The sequence below is a fragment of the Mauremys reevesii genome, linkage group 6 (assembly GCF_016161935.1).
Source record: "Mauremys reevesii isolate NIE-2019 linkage group 6, ASM1616193v1, whole genome shotgun sequence".
Lineage (NCBI taxonomy): Eukaryota > Metazoa > Chordata > Testudines > Geoemydidae > Mauremys > Mauremys reevesii.
This window is the reverse complement of record NC_052628.1, coordinates 125,301,381-125,319,247: the sequence shown is the minus strand read 5'-3', so window position 1 is coordinate 125,319,247 and position 17,867 is coordinate 125,301,381. Positions and strand designations below refer to the sequence as shown.

Sequence of the window (17,867 nt, the reverse complement as noted above, 5' to 3'; positions counted from 1 at the left end):
TTCAATCAGCAGTGCCAAGACACTTCCAATGAGATTGAGGCCCCATTGTGCTTGCTTTGCATTTGTACTTTTTAGTTATTTTCCTAAGGAACAATTGATTCTCATTGGTTGGTAACCATTAAAACATGTTGATTTACAACTAAATAGAACCCTGACACTCAACCTGATACTTCTTTTTGCTAACCAGGAGGATACAGTATATCTAGACACATTTCTTTTTATCGTCTTAGAAAATGGTGAATTTTCTTATTTACTAGAAGATTGATTTTCTACTCATGATTTGTGTCAAGCTGCATTGGGATTGAAATTGGTATTCAACTAAAAATGCCCCAAACCAGCATTTGCAATTTTTAAAATTACTTGAATAAAACTACATTAATGATGCTGGATACTAGTTTCTGTGTACGTTTACCAAAACATATTTTGCATTTAAAATTAACTGATTTATTGCAACAAAGTATGATCTGTAGATAATGTGTTGAACTAACTGTGATCACCACATCCTTCAAGATTTTAGAACTACTAGACCATACTTTCACGCCTAGTTTTTATTCATAGACTGGAAGAGGAAGACAAGCATTCCTGCTTTTTCTTAACTTTGAATGAACTAGTCATTGAACTGAACTAGTTGAATAAACTGAAATGAAGAAAATATTCTCTCTGCATTTGCAGAGGAGGTTACTGCTGTCAAAAACTGGTTTAGCACTTCAACCAACTCTGGTTCCAGTTGCTGAGCCAGTGACTTCCACCAGGACAGTGGTTGGACTTTCTTTAACACTTGGTTAGCAAACATGGAGTGCAATATTATTTTTGCATTTAATTTAAATGATGTTATTAGATTATAGAGGTGTAGGCCTTAACATAGGTTGTCAATTTCAAATTTAATTTTAAATGTTTATTTTTAATAATCAACCTGTATTTAATTTTAAATAAAAATCTGATCTAAATTAAAAAAACCCTTCATTTTCATACTCCCTGGTCCTTGTGCTGAAGAGCTGACAGTCTAAATAGACAAGACAGGCAAAGGGGAGTGCAGGGGGGACAGAAGCACAGAGAGGGGAAGTGACTTGGACCAGCCAAGAACAGAGCCCAGGTCTCCTGATTCTCAATCTAGTGCCCTACCCACTGCCTCCCAGTTAAATTTGTCTGTAAACCTTACTGGCCACTGAAAAGGGGAATGCAGCTAAAACCACGCTCAAGGAGAGCAGCATCCTGTCAAGCATGAGATGCACGTGACACATTCATCTGATCAGTGGATGTTGCTTCAGTGAGGGTGGAAGGTCTAGATAAGGAAAGGGAAATATTTATCTGAATGCAGGAACAGCATTTACAGTAAGGAGGAATCCCTACACATACAGCAGGTAGCTCTGGTTACGGGCTATCTGCTTAGCATAACAAGGATCTCTCACACTGAGCAGGGTGGTAATGAAAGGTAGCTGATAGTATCTGTTCAGGCATGCATAAAGATTGCATACATACCATGCTTCTGCACTAATACACTGCTGCCCACAGCTCTCCACCATGGAGGAAAGTGACTCAGACCCAGCTTACTTGGGTTAGGGCATTCGAGTGTGTGACACAAGTTCAGACTTTGGATGTGCCGGTATAAATCAGCTGCCAACACCACTGTCTGAACTCCTGTCATGTCAGAGCAGCATGTGACTCCCTGATGGGTTCATATTGATAATGACAGACCATAGATAGGAGACAAACACCAGCCACAGAAGAAGGCATGAGAAGAGCTAGTCCCTTCCATGTACTGCTCCAGTGATTGGGTCATAACAATTGGCCAACATTCAAATACAAACGAGGTCACATGGACGCAACAGTGAGCATGAAACTAGCCTGACCCAGAAGCACTGTCCTGGAAGAAGTAATGACCCCCCAGCAGCAGCACACGCAATGAAATGGGCAGGTATAAACCAGAAATGTAAAGATACCTATTCCTGAGTGTTCTTCCCTATCTTCCATTTTGTTCGTTTATTTTTTCTCTCTCTCACGACTTGTCTACCCAGCAACTTACATACAGCCCGCCAGGGTGTGTATCTACAGCAGGGTGGGCAAACTACGGCCCGCGGGCCACATCCGGCCCGTGGAACTATCCTGCCCAGCCCCCGGCCCCTCCCCTGCTGTCCCCCCTTCCCCGCAGCCTCAGCTCTCCCCGCTGCCGGTGCAATGCTCTGGGTGGCCGGGCTGCGAGCTCCTGGGGCAACGCAGCTGCAGAGCCCGGCCTGACCCAGTCTCCGTTCTGCGTGGTGGCGGCGGCGTGGCCCGGCTCCAGCTGGGCGGTGTGGCTGTAGTGCTGCCAGCCACCAGTGCTCCAGGCAGCACGGTAAGGGGGCAGGGAGCGGGGGGGGGGGGGCGGGTTGGATAGAGGGGAGGGGAGTTCGGGGAGGTGGTCAGGGGGTGGGGGTGCAGATGGTTGGGGAGGGAATAGGGGTTGAATGGGGCAGGGTCCTGGGGGGCAGTCAGGGGACAGGGAGTAGGGGTGTATGGATGGGGCAGGGGTCCCAGAGGGGCCATCAGGGAACGGGGGGATTGGATGGGGCAGGAGTCCTGGAGGGGGAGGCAGATAGGAGGATGCAGCAGGGGAGATAAAGAACAGGATGACGAAAATAGAGCCAGATTCTCAGCTGCTAAGAATAAGTGTATTTACACCAGCAGAGAATCTGGCCCACAGTGGACAGAATGCCTCCAGCAGCACATTTCCATAACAAAACAAAATAAGGGGACGGGGCCACCAGGGAGCCTGGGTGCATCCTCAAGTTGCTAGCTCACGCCACCATGTCTACACACCGCCGTTACCCCTGCAGGTTATGCTGGCCCATTTTCACTTGCAGTGTAGACATATCCAAAGGGCAAAGTTAAGGTACATTGGGTGGGGTGCTAGTGAGGGATGCAGGATAAGTGCTCATTTCCAGAGGTTTAAAACATTTGGTTTTTAGAAAGGTGTAGAATGTTGTAAGGAAACCGTAACATTGTTTTTTGGTGTTAACTGCTCTCCACTGAAAAACACTTTCATCTCCTACTCTCTTCTAACGAATCTTTACTTGGGGCGTGGATGGGGTGCTATTAACCTCGCCTCTTTTACCTCCCTTTCCTTTGTATTTGTATTTTTATCAAAATGTCATCAAACCAGAACAAATTGATAGACCGTGTGGCTTTCAGTGGATTCAAATGCGGTTTGATGCTTTATTTAGTATAGAAGTTCGTGCAAAAAACTAGCATTATTGCAGTGTTGCGGGTGAGACTAAAGAAGCCAGAAGAGAGGAAATGCAGAGTTAATAGGAAAAGCTTAGCTTTAGCTCTTCTCTCTGTATCGTGCCGTAAAATATAACCTCACCTTGTATTATGAATATATGTTGACCTTTTAATTGCATAGGCCTTGATGGAGGGTAGGGGGTAAAGATGGACCCTGCACAGCTTCACTGACATCAATGGATTCTGCACAGGTCAACATTAGCCAATCTCCATACAAAATCATGGCTGTAAATTCCAATTTCTTATGCTATGCCGCATGTTGTGGGTTAAGGTATAGTAGGGTCCATGTTCAGACCTGGCTTATTTTGTAGATTTCATTGAGAGTTTAGAGAAACAAACACTTGTCCTCTATATTTTAGTGAGACATTTTTCACTCATCATTCAATTACAGAACCAGTTTTTTAACACACACATAAATGTAAAAACAAAATAAAAAAACCCAAACCACCAAACAAACTAGCTGAGCAGATTTTGATGAAACGTTCCAGAAAGTCTTGCCTCTTGCCAAGACAGAAATTAGAAGGGGAAGCCTGTGTTTTGGGAGCTGTTAATGAGCTCCCCCCATCAGTCCATGCCATCCATACAGTTGAGAGATTTCACCGAGGCAGCTGATGAGAGTTAAATGCTCACCTGTGTGAGTAAAAGGTGGAGAAGGTCCCAGCCTGCCCCGTTGTGCACAGAACAGTTGACCTCAGTGAGAGGTTTGGCCCACTGAATTTTTTAAACCCTGAGACAATTCCTGTTTGTCTCTGAGGTGTTTCCTCTCTGTTCCTACTGAAAAAACCAAGGGCTGTGTTATTCTGAAGCTATTAACACACTGAATGTTGGCAAACTCTCAGTAAGGCTACAAAAAGAAGGGCCATGGTCAAAATTTCTTCTGTTACCAACAAAAATCAACCAATTACTTAAGGAAATAAAGAAGCTGTTCCCGTTCTATGACTCAGATTTGTATGACATTAAACCTCCAGGGAATGCTATTTTCTTTCCCTACGTTTTTGTTTTTATTTTTACAGACCGCCCAGAAAGAGGAATTGGTATGAACAGCCCGATTAGCCAATGTCTGAATTAACAATTCAGCAAGTCGTTAGAGACGTAACATCTCAGAAACACCAGGTCTTACCAGTTTTCCTGCTGAATCAAGCAGCTTCGTGACCTAATATGCTCTAAATTCAAATGAATTCACAGACAGTCCAGCACCATCTAAGGCATGTACTGAAAGGAGCAGTCGTGATCAGGGAGAAGGTTTGTAGGTTATCACAGAAGAGGGATTGTCACTGACCAAGTGCACAACTGGTAAATAGGTGCTAGGTTGTAATAGGAGAGGGACTTGGTTAGAAAGAGAAATGACAGCTGCTGTTTAAGCCAATGCCTACTGGCGTCAATGGAAAGGCTCCCACTGACTTCACTGGGCTTTAAATATGACCATAAGGCACTTGTCAGACGCATCGGTGTGAAAGACTCTCTTTACCGTGCCATGGGAATTTTAGATGGTCAGCCCTGTGGGGCAGGAATTGTCATGTCCTGTATATTTGTCCAGCACCTAGAACAATGGGGTCCCACCCTGATTGGTCTCTAGGCATTACTGCAATAGAAATGTTAATTAGTATCAGTTCTTATGATTTGTTTATTGTTTTGAAAAGATGCAATTTAGGGCAAGAAGCCTGAAGAATCTAAATTAAAAGGGAAAGTCGTAATTGTGACTGGGTTTACAGCCTGCGGGACAGAGGAGACTGATGATGTGAGCTAGCAGAGATATTTGTAAAAGAAAAGAATGAATTCAAAGCCAGGATACACTTGTCGTACTTGTAGGGAGGTTTTTAAAAACCCTAAGGAACATACAGTAGGATTTTCAGTTACCTGGGCAAGTTGGGAGCCTGATTCCCTTTGAAGGGCAACTGGAGTTAGGAGGGTAACTTATTCAGGCACTCGTGAAATTCCCACCTACAATCTAAATAATCAGAACTGGGACTCCAGGAGTAAATAGGGAATGCAGCCAAAGCTACTTTGTGCAAAGGGGGCTAAACTTACGCAGTAAGTTTCTGGAAAAGCCAACAGATGCAAAGTATAAAGACATTCAAGAAACACACTCGGGCCTGAAAGAGAAGAGCGATTTGAAAAAAACCAAACCAAATCCCAAAAGGAGCAGGCAAGTGAGATCATGATAAACCAGATTAAGTCAATTTTGCCTCTCCCTGTATGAGAAGGGCCTGATTCCCCCCTGTGCTACTCCGCTTCTGGGATGCGGGATCATTTTGAGCTCCATGAGTGGAATAGAAGGGCGGAGTCCCAGAAGGTGTGTGAACATATGTAACTTGAGAGTGGCTGATCAAACCTGGCAGCTTTTCTGTCTATTTACTCAGTAGCTTCTGGAGACTACAGCTAGTGTAGGGTTATCGTGATGACAGTCTCCGACGGGGATGTAGTCTGTGGAAGCAGGAACCATTTCCAAAGCCCCAGGGGTTGCACGAAGGGCACTCGGCCTGGAGACTATGACAGATATACACAGTTGAAGTTATGAGTGTGCAAAAATACCCCTTCCAAGGCATCAGTGAAATCTTCAAAATAAGGTAAGTCAGGAGGGAGAGAGAGAGAGAGAGAGCTGCTCAGAGCAGATCTCGATGGTGGTCAGCTGACAGCTCCTTGTCTGTGCTAGAGTTCCCTCGTTGGTAGCAGTGGTGGGAGATTGTGTCTAAAAAAGGCTGGTGTAGACATGTCCACAAAGCCCTTTCTCTGGAAATCTCCCACCAGCACAGCTCCTTCCAGTGATAGCAACCATGAGAACACTCCTGCAAAACAGGGCTAGGTGTTTTTACCACCATGTTTCCTAATGATGCCGGTCTTGCTGTCATGGTGATAACAGCAGGAGAAGCCAGTTCACACTAATACCTCCATCACCAATAGGGCTGGCACAGCTGCAGCTAAGAGATTTCCAGCAAAATGCCAGTGCAGATGCACCATTGATAGGCAAGCTGCCAGCATGGAAAGGTTTTCTTTAATTTATATATATATGAGACCCCTTTGGAGATCTCACTAATATTTTCTTTTGTGCATTAAACTTGGGACCTGATCATACAGTCTTTACTCGGGAAAATCTTCCTTCAAGCCATGATTTACTTAGTTGTCTGGCATTCAATGTTTAAGACGTGTTTTGAAATAAGTGACCCACACGTTGGCCAAGGGATCTAAATCTAGCCACAGAGACTGCTCGGTAGAAAGGCAGCTTGATACGATTTATGAATATGTTTTGGATTAGAGGAATTGCAGCTTTATTAAATCAATTTTGGAAATAATATATAACTGCATCCTCTGTATTGTACAAGGCCTTAAGCACAACAATTCCGAGAAAGATTCATATTCAAATAAGTGAACCACAGTCCAAGTAAATATAGAAAGACTGCCAAATCTGCCCATATGAATGCCAGCAATTGCCTATGCATTAGTTATTTGCATGGGAAAAAATGTAAAAAGTAAAATGTCTTTTTTTTTTTCACCCTGCTAGTAGGAAACACAGGCCACACATTTGGGGTTTTCTGTAACTCTTTCAGTGAAACAAGTAGATAGGAGGTGTATACTGTAGGGATGTCAGAGTATAAAGAATGCATTGATTTATTTATTGGGGTTTTTATTACTTTGCAATAAACAAGAATCCATGCAATGCCTTGGATGCCTTTGATACACTGTTAAAATGACACCCAATAAGCAGATCTGTTAGTTACCCCAAGACCAAATCAAATAACCCTGCAACAACATAAGTATAACAGAAACTGATTAACCTCCCCAGCAGAGCCCAACACCACTATTGCTCAGTCCTACCCAGTCTAGCGGAAATCAATCCAGGAGGCACTCGATCTGCAAGGAGGATATATTTCTTTGGGATTTGCCTTGATGATGATGAAGAAGAAGAAGAAATGCAATATGGTGGCAAAAAAACACGTGACCTTGGTGTGCATCTGCAGAAGCATCACAACATGGAAAAGGAAGACTTTAAATACAGCTCTAATATCTAATCTAAAGAGTTTTTCCATTGACTTCAGTGGGCTTTGGATTGGGCCCTTGTTTTCCTGTCTCCAGCAGATGGAAACAACTCTTCCAGCTGGTTACGCCAGACTTGTATTTTTCTTATGATGAATTCTTCCCAAGTCTTTCCTTTCTGGCAGGATTAGATTCTGGAGTATGGTGCTTCCTGGCAGTCCATTAATCAGGCCAGTCTGTGAGAAGGTAGCTGTAGCGGGCCGGTGTGGCTCCCCTCCTCCCCGGAGAGGGTTGAGCCCTGGACCCACCTGTTACAGTAGCCCTCTCTGGTTCTAAAAGACCTGTGAGCCTAGAGCCCAACCCCAAACTCAGCTGAACTAAATCAAGAGTGTGGGACCTGGTGAGGTTTTTCTTTTTTCCACTTGTCACCCAATTGCCTGAAGGCGTCTTGCACATCTGCAGCTGGCTGGCCCATCAATGTCCCAAATTTAGGAGGAGGCCAGGAGAATCCAGGCAGGTTGTTGAATGGAAGTAGCTACATTTCAAAAGAGCATCTTAATGATATACACCTTAAGGGCCAGAATATCAAGAACTCTCAGCACCTGTTGGGAATAACAGCAAATTCCCCGACCGACAACATTGGGAGCTGAGCTTTTGAAAATCTGGGTACCTTCATTTAGGTGCCTAACTGGGAGCTGTTGGGTACTGAGACCTTTCTTGAAAATCTGGCCCTGAAAGTATTAAATCCAAGCAGCAAAAAGACTTGACTATAAAATGTGGCTTTGGTCACTGGAAAAAGAAGCATTTTTTATAAATTTATGGAACTTCCATATTTCAGTAATTGGACTGAATACACGAAAATGTTTTGAAAGTAACTTCAGAGAGAGAGACTGAGAACTTCTCATCCAGGAATAGAGGTTTAATAAACAACTTTGACAAGAGTCCACAAGTCCTGCTACACAGGTATTAACTGAAGAAGCAACTGAATCTTGCCCATAGGGAGGTGAGCCAGTGGAGAAGTGACAAACACTGATACCTGAGTCCAGCTGGACTCTGAAAGTGTGTTCTCTGCTTTCAGTAAATTGCATGAGAACGAAAGTAGCTCCTATAAATTGAGGCCTGGAATTACTTTCAGTTAGGGTTGTGATTTTTTTTTAAACTGGAATAGTTATACCAGTACAACCCCAGTGTAGATGCAGTTATACCAGTATAAGGCAGCTTATTTTCCTTCCTGAATAGGAATAGTGTATAAAGCACATTTATACTAACAGAACTGGTGTATTAGGTAGGGGGCTGTGCACTTTAACTAGACAGGTATAGTTAAACCTTTACAATTTTTCTGTGGGGAGAAGCCCTCAAACAACTTAGAGAAAGGATCTTGCTCCTCAACAAAGGACAGAAGCTGCAAAATGACGTGAGAAACTTGCAGCAACAAAAGATGCTTCAGCATAAAGCAAAGACCAGCAACAAGCTCAAGAGCCAGGAACAATCCCTCAGCTCCAGCACGGCTTTGCAAATGTTGGTGCCCACACCTAGCCACGCCGCCACCACACAATAGGTTAACTCTGTCACTGCCATTGACTTTAGTTGGCTGTTGAACTGTTATGGTCACTTAAGGTTTATTAACAGCTTCTGATGTTTAAACACTGACTAGTTGGATAACATATGTCTGGAAAAGAGACGCGGGATTTAACTTTAAGATGATTAGTTTTCAGTCATTTGCCTGTCTTAAACCACTGTTCAAAGCAAGTTGATGGATTAAAAGGCATGAATACTCTTTGAGCGGTTCCTTTAACTGAATTAAAGCTCTTCAGTTTCTGAATTTCATTGGACTTAGCCAGGTCGTCCTTTCTATTTAAAAAACCCCACAGTTTTAGTTTAAAAGAAGATGAATCCTATGCCTTTTACCAAACTTCCCTTTGCCATCAGTACATCGTTTGGAGAAGCTAGGAGGTAGGTTAATTGCACAGGATCCACCTAGTGAGTTTGGGAATAATTAATTTTGAGGTTAGCTCACTTAGAGAGCAGAATACAGGAAGTGGCTCTCACGCTTATAGGAGCTGTAACTTCTGTTGGAGGTGTGCCTCAGGAAAGGTGCAGCAGACGACGAAGCTGTAACGGCACAAACTCCTTTATTGCCAGTTTTTGCTGCTTTTCTTTGTAGACTAAATTATGCAGGGTTAATAACTTAGTGCTGAGTTATGGCATCCGTTAGGCACAAAAAGAGCCTGTGTTGATAGACTGTGGGTTCACACATCCTTGAATTTGTATCACAGGGAACAATAATTCAATTTTCCTGATCTTTGTTTCTCCAGGCTATAATTTTAGTAATTTGGGGGTTAAATTACTTTGCGCACTACATCCTAACTCTTACACAAACATACCCTGATGAGCTCCCATGGGTGGAAACAGATGGGTCTGTGGCCCCATGCAAGCCTGTGCACTGGGATTCCTTGCACTAACAGGGTGACACTTCAGGCCAATATGGAGGCAACCTGGACCAGAGCTAGTCCTCCCTCCATTGGATCCTTCACTTAAACCCCTCTTCCATTGCAGCACTGGTCGCAGTCACGTGGCAACATTTCTTTCATTCTATTCGTTTTGTGAGGCTGATTCTTCATCTCTGCCAAGTGGGTAGCAAGATTCCATCTCTGTAGTTCAGGACAGTCTGGGTAGAATGGCTGATGATGCCAAGACAAATGGGAAGTCTTTTCCAAGTGTGCGCTGGACACTACCCAAGTTAAGCTCGGTAAAAGGCATATGAAACTTATTACATCAGGGATTGTTTCTGCTAAAGGCTGCCTTTGTTATGCCTTGCCAGGCTTTGTCAATATAGAATAGGAAGGTGATCCCACGCAGGTCACTCTTTCCTCCGAGAGGGTCAGCTGTTTTGTGGCCAAACTTTTTGCAAGATCCTTTACTGGTAGATGAAGCTATCAGGGGACACACTCCTACAACCCTTTCCCCTGCTCCAAGTTATCATGCTTCATCCAGTTCAGCTCCTTTTAGGGAAAAGCAGAGATTGGTATTGACAGAGGAACCTCTGCTTTTGGAAGTCCCTGTACAAGAAAACATGCTTCTCTATAATCACCATCCCCTCCTGGAGAAGAGCTCCTCGGCCTTGCTTTGGTGTATATCTTGTCCGCATTGGGTCCTAGAAACTGCATCTTGAGATTACTCCCTTCCACTTGGCCAGGAGGCCATGCTTAGGTTCTATTTTTAGTACTGTACTACTGCACCCCACTCTGCAGGGAAGTCATTTGGGAAAACATAAGCCCTGTGGTAGAGATCAGCCCAGAAGTTCAGGTTCCACCTCATGTAGTGATCTCAAGAGAATACAATGAGGTATTTTGCACTGTCCAAGTCATTCAGCGGGGTCTGCCTCCTGGATTTAAAAAAATTCAAACTCTCTGGTGCAAGTGCCAAACCCTGTGCTCTGTGAGCTGGGTGATCAATCTGCAGGACTAACCCGTGTGATGCCTTCCTACATCTCCCCCATGGGCCTGGTCTGCCTGGAATTTCTCCTTGTGTTTGTGTTCCTTTGGGTTACTGGCAGTTCAGGGCCCTTCCTCGCATCTTCACCAGCTGTTGGGAGGAAAGGACTCTTCACCTATCGGTGCCTTGATGATTGATTTGGTGGGTGAGTGAAGCTCTAAAGGGAAGCAAGCAGAGGGTGAGTTGCTGTTCTTCCTGTCTCTCAGCTGTCTGAAAACGGAGCCAAGAGCTATCCTTCATGCTCACAGGACATAGCCTGTGAGGTGGGAAGTAGATAAAGGAGAGTCAGGTAAACTTAATCCAGTTAACCAGGTTTCGTCCTGGGCATATCTGCAGCTGTCATGGCAACTGTTCTGGATGTACTTCCTATTATTTTAAAATGTTTTACATTTCAGGAGCATTTTAGGAAAAGATTCTCTCTCCTTTCCTAGACGATTCTAAAAAATTAGAAGCCTGTTTGTCTAAGATATTTAGAATGGCTTGTTTTAGCAATCCATAAATCACTGCCCACAAAAGCCATCTGAATGTTCCTATTAAGGTCAGAGGAATAAACATCCTGATTTAGGATATCCCAGCCATTAGGACCAGTAGCATCACTCTGTGGTTGCATCACCATAATCACATGCTATAGCTGTTCTTACCACTACTCAGAGGGCATCGATCTAAAATGCATTTCCTGATAAACATTTTTGTTCACCCATAAATATCCGCTGGTTTGTTATTGTGGTACAACTTGTAAGTTATGGGTTATGCGGGAGTTTGAGGGGAAAGTTCTGAGATATTTCTGCTAAAGAAATACACACAAAATTACATGGACTTCAAGCTTTAGTTTCTTTTTTACATGGACTTTAAAAGAAAGAGCTGATCAAATTCTTGATCTATCAGCATCAGATAGAATGTTTTGCTGAAAGTCTGACAGTGGCATCATTTACAAAATGCATTCTTGCGACATATAATAATTAAGAGACAAATTCTGGAACACCAGTGAAACCGCTACTATCTGGCGTTTCCTCATTTGCTTGGCTAGAATATTACAAATATCCAAATTCACAATGGTTTAATTTGGGTTTGGCAGTCCCCGATGAAATGGATATTCTTGACTTAATTGTAAAGAATAGAACACCTTTGTGTGTGTTCAAGGCAGGAAAGGCTGCAGACCAGAGACATTGAGCATGTTGTGAAGAATTGTGTCACTTAGGATACTGCAAAAAATAAAGAAACTGACCCAACCAAAACCCCTTGCCCAATAGAATCACATAATGCAGAACATTTGAGGGGGATGTTAGGAAGGTTTGAAATTCAGAGGCCAATACTTTGACTGGTTTGTAAGCGCATGTTGGTCGGACAGCTTTGTTATTTGAGCATATTGCCCATCACAATCCCTGCACTCCACTTCCTTTCAGTACAGATTAAAGGCTTGGGTTTATTTACTCTCCAGTAGAGAGTATGGCTGAGCTGGTGCACACAACAGCTCCTCAGTTCCCTTTTGAGTCTGAACACAGAAGAATAGAGATTCATGGCTCCCCACCCCCTGCCAGAGTAAATTGACCTCTCAAATGCATCACTTCACCTAGTGGTATGAGGATAATGGAGAGCTGTGTACAGAAAGAAAGGAGGAGGCTTTCTGATGGGACAAGGGCCTGGGGCTTTTCTTTTGGGGGCATTCAAGTGTGTTAGGCCAAAATAGAAAACAGGTGAAAGAGGCCTACTCCCTGTCATGCTTCTGTGGACTCATTCTCTCATACAGCACGAGTGTTTGATCTTAAACCTTGGGAGGGTGAATCCCCTCTCTGGTTGCTTTCTGTGAATAGATGGATCTGGTATATATAACCAGGGCTCTTACTCTAGAGGGGGCTTGGACTATATGTGTTCCCAGAACAGAAAGAAAGTAGTTACTAATGACAACTTCACCTAGCTCTAAATAGGGGAGAGGCTCACTATTCCGAATATCTATGAGATCCTGTGGTTGCGGCCCTCTCTCCTCTCCCCCTTCATCCACTCTGTTGTTTGCTACTTTTGCATGTAATATCACATCTAGAATGAGTGTGTAAGCTCCTCGGGGCACAGGCCTTCTCTTTCTCTTTGGAGTGAAGAGCGTCTGGCACGCTTTTGGATGTTGCATAAACAAACAATATAACAATATCTCATATGCATGATACATGAACAGCTGGGTGGTAGTGGTGTTGATTTCTGGTGGTTGTCACTGTTGTGAAAGGAGTTTTTGACGGCCTCCTCATGTCTGGGCATGTTTGTGAGCACAGTTGTGTTTTCACATATACATTTTTTTTTGTTCCATTTCTCTTTTGCCGAGATTATTAGCACACAATTTCTCTCTGACAGCAGAGCCTTGTCCATTTGCTCAGTGATGTCAGTGCAAAGACGCACATTGACTTCGGTGCACTTTGGATCAGGTCCTAAGTCATTTTCTTAAAAGAAAACTTCAGTGTAATAAAAAAAAATGTTCTTATCACGCCATCAAATTACAAAGAAGAATAAGGACCTGATCCAGGAAATCACTCAAGCATGTGCTTGTTTTCAGTGGTACTTAAACAGTGACTGCTTTCCTGAATGGCAGCCTAAATCACTACTATTATTTTTTGTAATTTTCATAAACAATGAAGTTACAAAAAGGAAAATGACTTACAGCTTGTCTGTTACCTAACGCTGCACATTTCATTGGATATCCAGTAAAAGTATGCAATTGTGCAACTTTACAACTTGTCAAAGGTTCAGGACCAGGAAGTACAAAATCAGACAATATTACACAGACATAACATGTTAGGGTGGGGGTAACAATAATGTAAACATACACAAATAGGAAAAAGAGAGGAGGAGAAGGCTGGGGTGGAGGGTGGGAAGAGGGAGGGAAAAAAGCAGAGAGGTGAAATTGAATGGAAGTCTGGCGTTATTTGAGCTATCGCAGCATTCTTAAATCAAATGTATCATGAAACCTATCGTATATCAGATTTCTTTGAATTCCTATACTTGCTCTCTACGTGGATAAGTTAATCTTTCTTTAGCTGCAAACTCAGACAAGTCCGAATACCACTGCTCTATTTTGGGCATAAGACTATTCCTCCATTTTTGTCAAATCACACACTTGGTAATCATTGCGGCCCTCAAGAACCAAAGTCTTTGTGGTAGAGTGAAACCTAGCATGGTTGGACCATAACCTACAATATAATTTTCAGATGAGGATTGGTTGTTGAAGCCAACGGCTATTTTCACTCTTGTGTCCACCTCTTTCCACAGCTGCCTGGCTGGGAAAGGGGTCCCATAGTATATGCATCAGGGTTCCCTTTTCTTTACTGCCGCGCCAATGAACCTAAATTGCTGTTAGGAAAAAGAATAATTAAAACTCAGATAGGGAGTTGCCATTTTGACAATGTGATATAGATTAGGACACAGGAAATGCAGCTTATGATTGAAATGTCTGAGAACCTGAGATTTTTAACATCTAAGGGAAGTGCTATTGTTTTAAAAACAAAGATGGCTGATAATTAAATAAAACTGAAGAACCTTGGTATGGCTTTTGATTAGTCCGTTTCCATTGAAAGTCATGTGTCCGACAGAGCACATCACAAATGCGGTGTCTTGTTTTATTCCAGATGAGCACTTTGCGCAGGCTGCGGCCTTACGTATCCCAGTCTGACCTTGCAACAGCAACTCATGCTTTAGTGATCATAGGCTTGATTATAGTCACTCCCGATCTAGCAGGGCAGCTTGCAACTTGGTCAGAACTCATCCTGGTGTTTGTTCACTCGTTAGGCCCGCTTCGCCTGCTTGCCAGCAAATGCCAGTTGAGCTGGCACTGTTTGGTTCTTAAAGTCCTTTTGGTGACTTCTCTTCAGGCTCCAGCCTGTCGAGTATCGGAGCTCTGACCACACCATCCTTTACAGATATCACCATTTCTCCCCAGCTGGGAGGTAAACTGATATAGTGAGCCTGGGGGTGTGGGATTTGCTGCTCCTGGACATCTGTCTCAGTCAGCCCGGCCAGGGCAAGGGGCCGCCGCGCCCTTTCCCCTTTCCCAGCAGCAGCAGGCTGCGCCGACCGCTGCGGTCTCATGCTGCCATGGTCCACCGACCGGGACGACGGACCGACCCGCCAGGCATGAGGCGGACGTTCGCTGCTGGTCCCGCTCGGGCTGGCCCTCCCGCGCACGCTGACAGCGGGCAGCCAGCCGCCCCGACCGGACCCACCGCCCGCAGCTGCGGAGGTCCCAGCGGAGCCAGCAGCTCAGTTGCGGCTGGCCCGCTCGGGGGCGCCTCCCGGGCATGATTGCTTGGGGCGGCCAAATTTGTAGAGCCGCCCCTGGTCTCAGTACCCCATCCCCATTTTGGGGAATATACCGTAGGCCTCTTTTTTTTCCATACATGATTTTTAATCGGACTCTCTTGGTTAGTTTTATTCCTATGCATTTAGGAGGGTGTTTTTGAGTGGCATACTTTTTCTAACTGCTTGTGACAATTTTAACACCAAGTGCTTCTGCAGGAGGAAGGGAGTTCGCTACAAATTATAATTTTATTTAATAGCAGGCTGGCAAATGACAGAACAGGATAGAGCTTGGAAAGTCTGTGCTGTACTTCCTGTGTCTTGATCTCCTTCCCAGAATCTCTCTCTGATGAGGTATGAAAACAAACCTGAAGTCACAATCAGTCTGCATGCAGGAAGAAAAGTCCCAGGGAGGAATTTCTTTTCCCATGCTGGTCAGCGTTTATTATAATAGACTGTCATAATTAATTCATTGTGATGTCAGTCCATAGGCAAAGCAGCATACACATCTGGCTGAAAATGGAGTGGATTTATAAATCACTGGCAGAATTATGCCAAAGCCAGCTTAAATCCTCTCCAAAGTTTAGTGGATTTTACTGAAGTTATAGGTGAATATCTGTCTCTAATTGCTTATTTTAAAGGAAGTGAGAGATTGCCCTGGCCTGGCCTGGCTAGAATTCAGTGTCTGACCCAAGTCCAGAGCTATTTTTAATTCACCACAGTTGGATTACCCTTAATTTAATAATCACAACAAAAGGTTTATGACATGATATTTAGGGCCTTTCCGTTTGCAGAGCACTTTGGTTGCGTGCACTGAAGTAAATGCTGTTGCTCCATATTCATACCAGTGTAACTTTATATCTCTGAATGACCTCATCTGTTATGAGGTCAGAGGGCAGCGCCTGTTCACACAGGTGCTGGAACTGGGGGTGCGGCAGCACTCCCCGGCTTGACGTGATTTCCATCATATACAGGGTTACAGTTTGGTTCAATGGCTGTCTGCACCCGCACTGTACAAATTGTTCCAGCGTCCCGGCCTGTGTGACAATGTGCAGGAACACTTGGGAACAGTTTGGGATAGGAAGTGAAGGGTACTTTATCCAGTTGAATCTACAGGAAAAATGTAAGGAGGACAGAATCATTTATTTACCACAGTGGCATATTGGTGGTGATTAGCAGCAGGGAACTTCAGAATGACCCAGTGAGAACATTCTGGCACCAGCCAGATCACCGGTATTGACACTTCTCCAATAATTTGGTGTATTTTGTACTTTTTCAAGACCTCATAGAAGAGAAATGGAAACCAGTTGCTCCGACAGATCTTCTGCTCCTAGAAGTGTGGCTATGGTGGATTGTCGAGGGGCGTTTTTCTTTGGGAGGGGTGAGGATGGTTACTGCTCTTCTTGTTTGGTTTGCTCCAAAGTTTCTAATTTTTTTTCTTAACTGCAGGTCATTTCATGGGCAACAACACGGTGATTGATGTTTTGGGAAGAGAAGGGTATGAGGTAGAACACACTCCTGCTGGACAACCCATCAACAAGTAATATATTCACGTTTTTATCATATTTGAATAGCCATTGAGATAGATAAGCTGTAGACGACCATAGAGATACTGTGGAACTAGACAGACATGATTACACGTAGACGGCTCTTCTTTGCTATTTCCCAGTACAATTCCTTTGCTCTGTTTATCTTCTGGGCGCTAATTTGGAAATGTGGTCTGCATGACACTCGCCAGGTTGCTTTTTCCCATCACTTAGACATGTTTTTCCCATCACTTCTAAAGCCTTGAGTTCTCAGGTAGTTATGAATGGCAAGTTAGATCTGTTTGGGCGGGCAAGCTGGCTTGTCGTAGTGCAGCACAAAAAGGGAAGGGCTGCTGGTTTTTCTGTTTTATAGCCCCTTTTCCCCAGCCCAACCCCAGCTTGGCACATCTTCCCCCACGTCCTGTGATCCTGGGACCCTTCTCCCATTCCTTCCCTCTCTTGTGTGTTTAACCAGTCCCTCCCCTTTGTCTCTTTCCCCTTGTACACAAGTACAGTGTCATGTCACTTATCCTGAAAAGTCTTCCCTTGGTCTCACCTGTCACCCCATCCCCTGTACTCTCTCTAAACCCCCTGAGTCTGCTCTGCCTTGACTCCTTGTGCAACGTTCTCCTTGACTTTTCCAATCTGACTTCCAGCCTCCCCACTCTGGAGCAGGCCTCACCAGCATCCTCCATGACCCTCTTTGTATTAAGCTGTATTCTTGTTCCCAAGCTGTCTGCTGCCACCAATACCATTGATCACTCTCTCTTCCTCCATTTTATCCTTCTTTTTAGACGAGGACACTTTTCTCTTCTGGTTCTCCTTGCTGAGCACTCTTTCCTCATCCTGCCTTCACTCCTACCTGTGGATAGCCTTCAAGGTTTTCTCCTCAGCTCACCTTGGTCTCCCTCTGTGCTCTCGCTCAGGTGTTCTGCCACGGTTTCAACTACCAGAGAACTGCTCCATCTCCCCCTCAGTCTAGCCTTGCATCTCCCTCTGTCTCAGCCATCTCCTTCTGGACTTCCTGCCAATATTTCAGACTCCAAATCTCTGATCTCCCTGCTCTGCCTCCTTTCTCTGTCACAGCCGATCATTTCATTATTCTCCCTGCTTGGCTTGCCACCTTGGTCCCATCTTCTATTGCTCTCTCCCCTGCTTCACATACAGGTGCTCGCTAAATCCCATGTTCTGGCCTAGTATCTAAAATAAGCCCATTCCCTTGTATTCTCACTGCTAAAACCTTTGTTCGCATTTTGGTCATCTTTCACCTTGACTACTGTAATATTTCCCTTTATATCTCCTTTCCCCACATACCTCTTCCTTGATTATTGTCATAGT

General features: G+C 44.2%; 1 protein-coding gene across 4 annotated transcripts in view; it reads left to right on the top strand.

The window, feature by feature from the left end:
- TRABD2A (TraB domain containing 2A) overlaps positions 1-17,867 on the top strand; it is a 117,553-nt gene that overhangs the window by 86,989 nt on the left and 12,697 nt on the right. For all 4 annotated transcript variants that reach the window (XM_039543473.1, XM_039543474.1, XM_039543475.1 and 1 more), the window contains one exon: positions 16,453-16,543. In XM_039543473.1, coding sequence (XP_039399407.1) covers positions 16,453-16,543 — 91 coding nt within the window. The remainder of the gene's footprint in view (positions 1-16,452; positions 16,544-17,867) is intronic.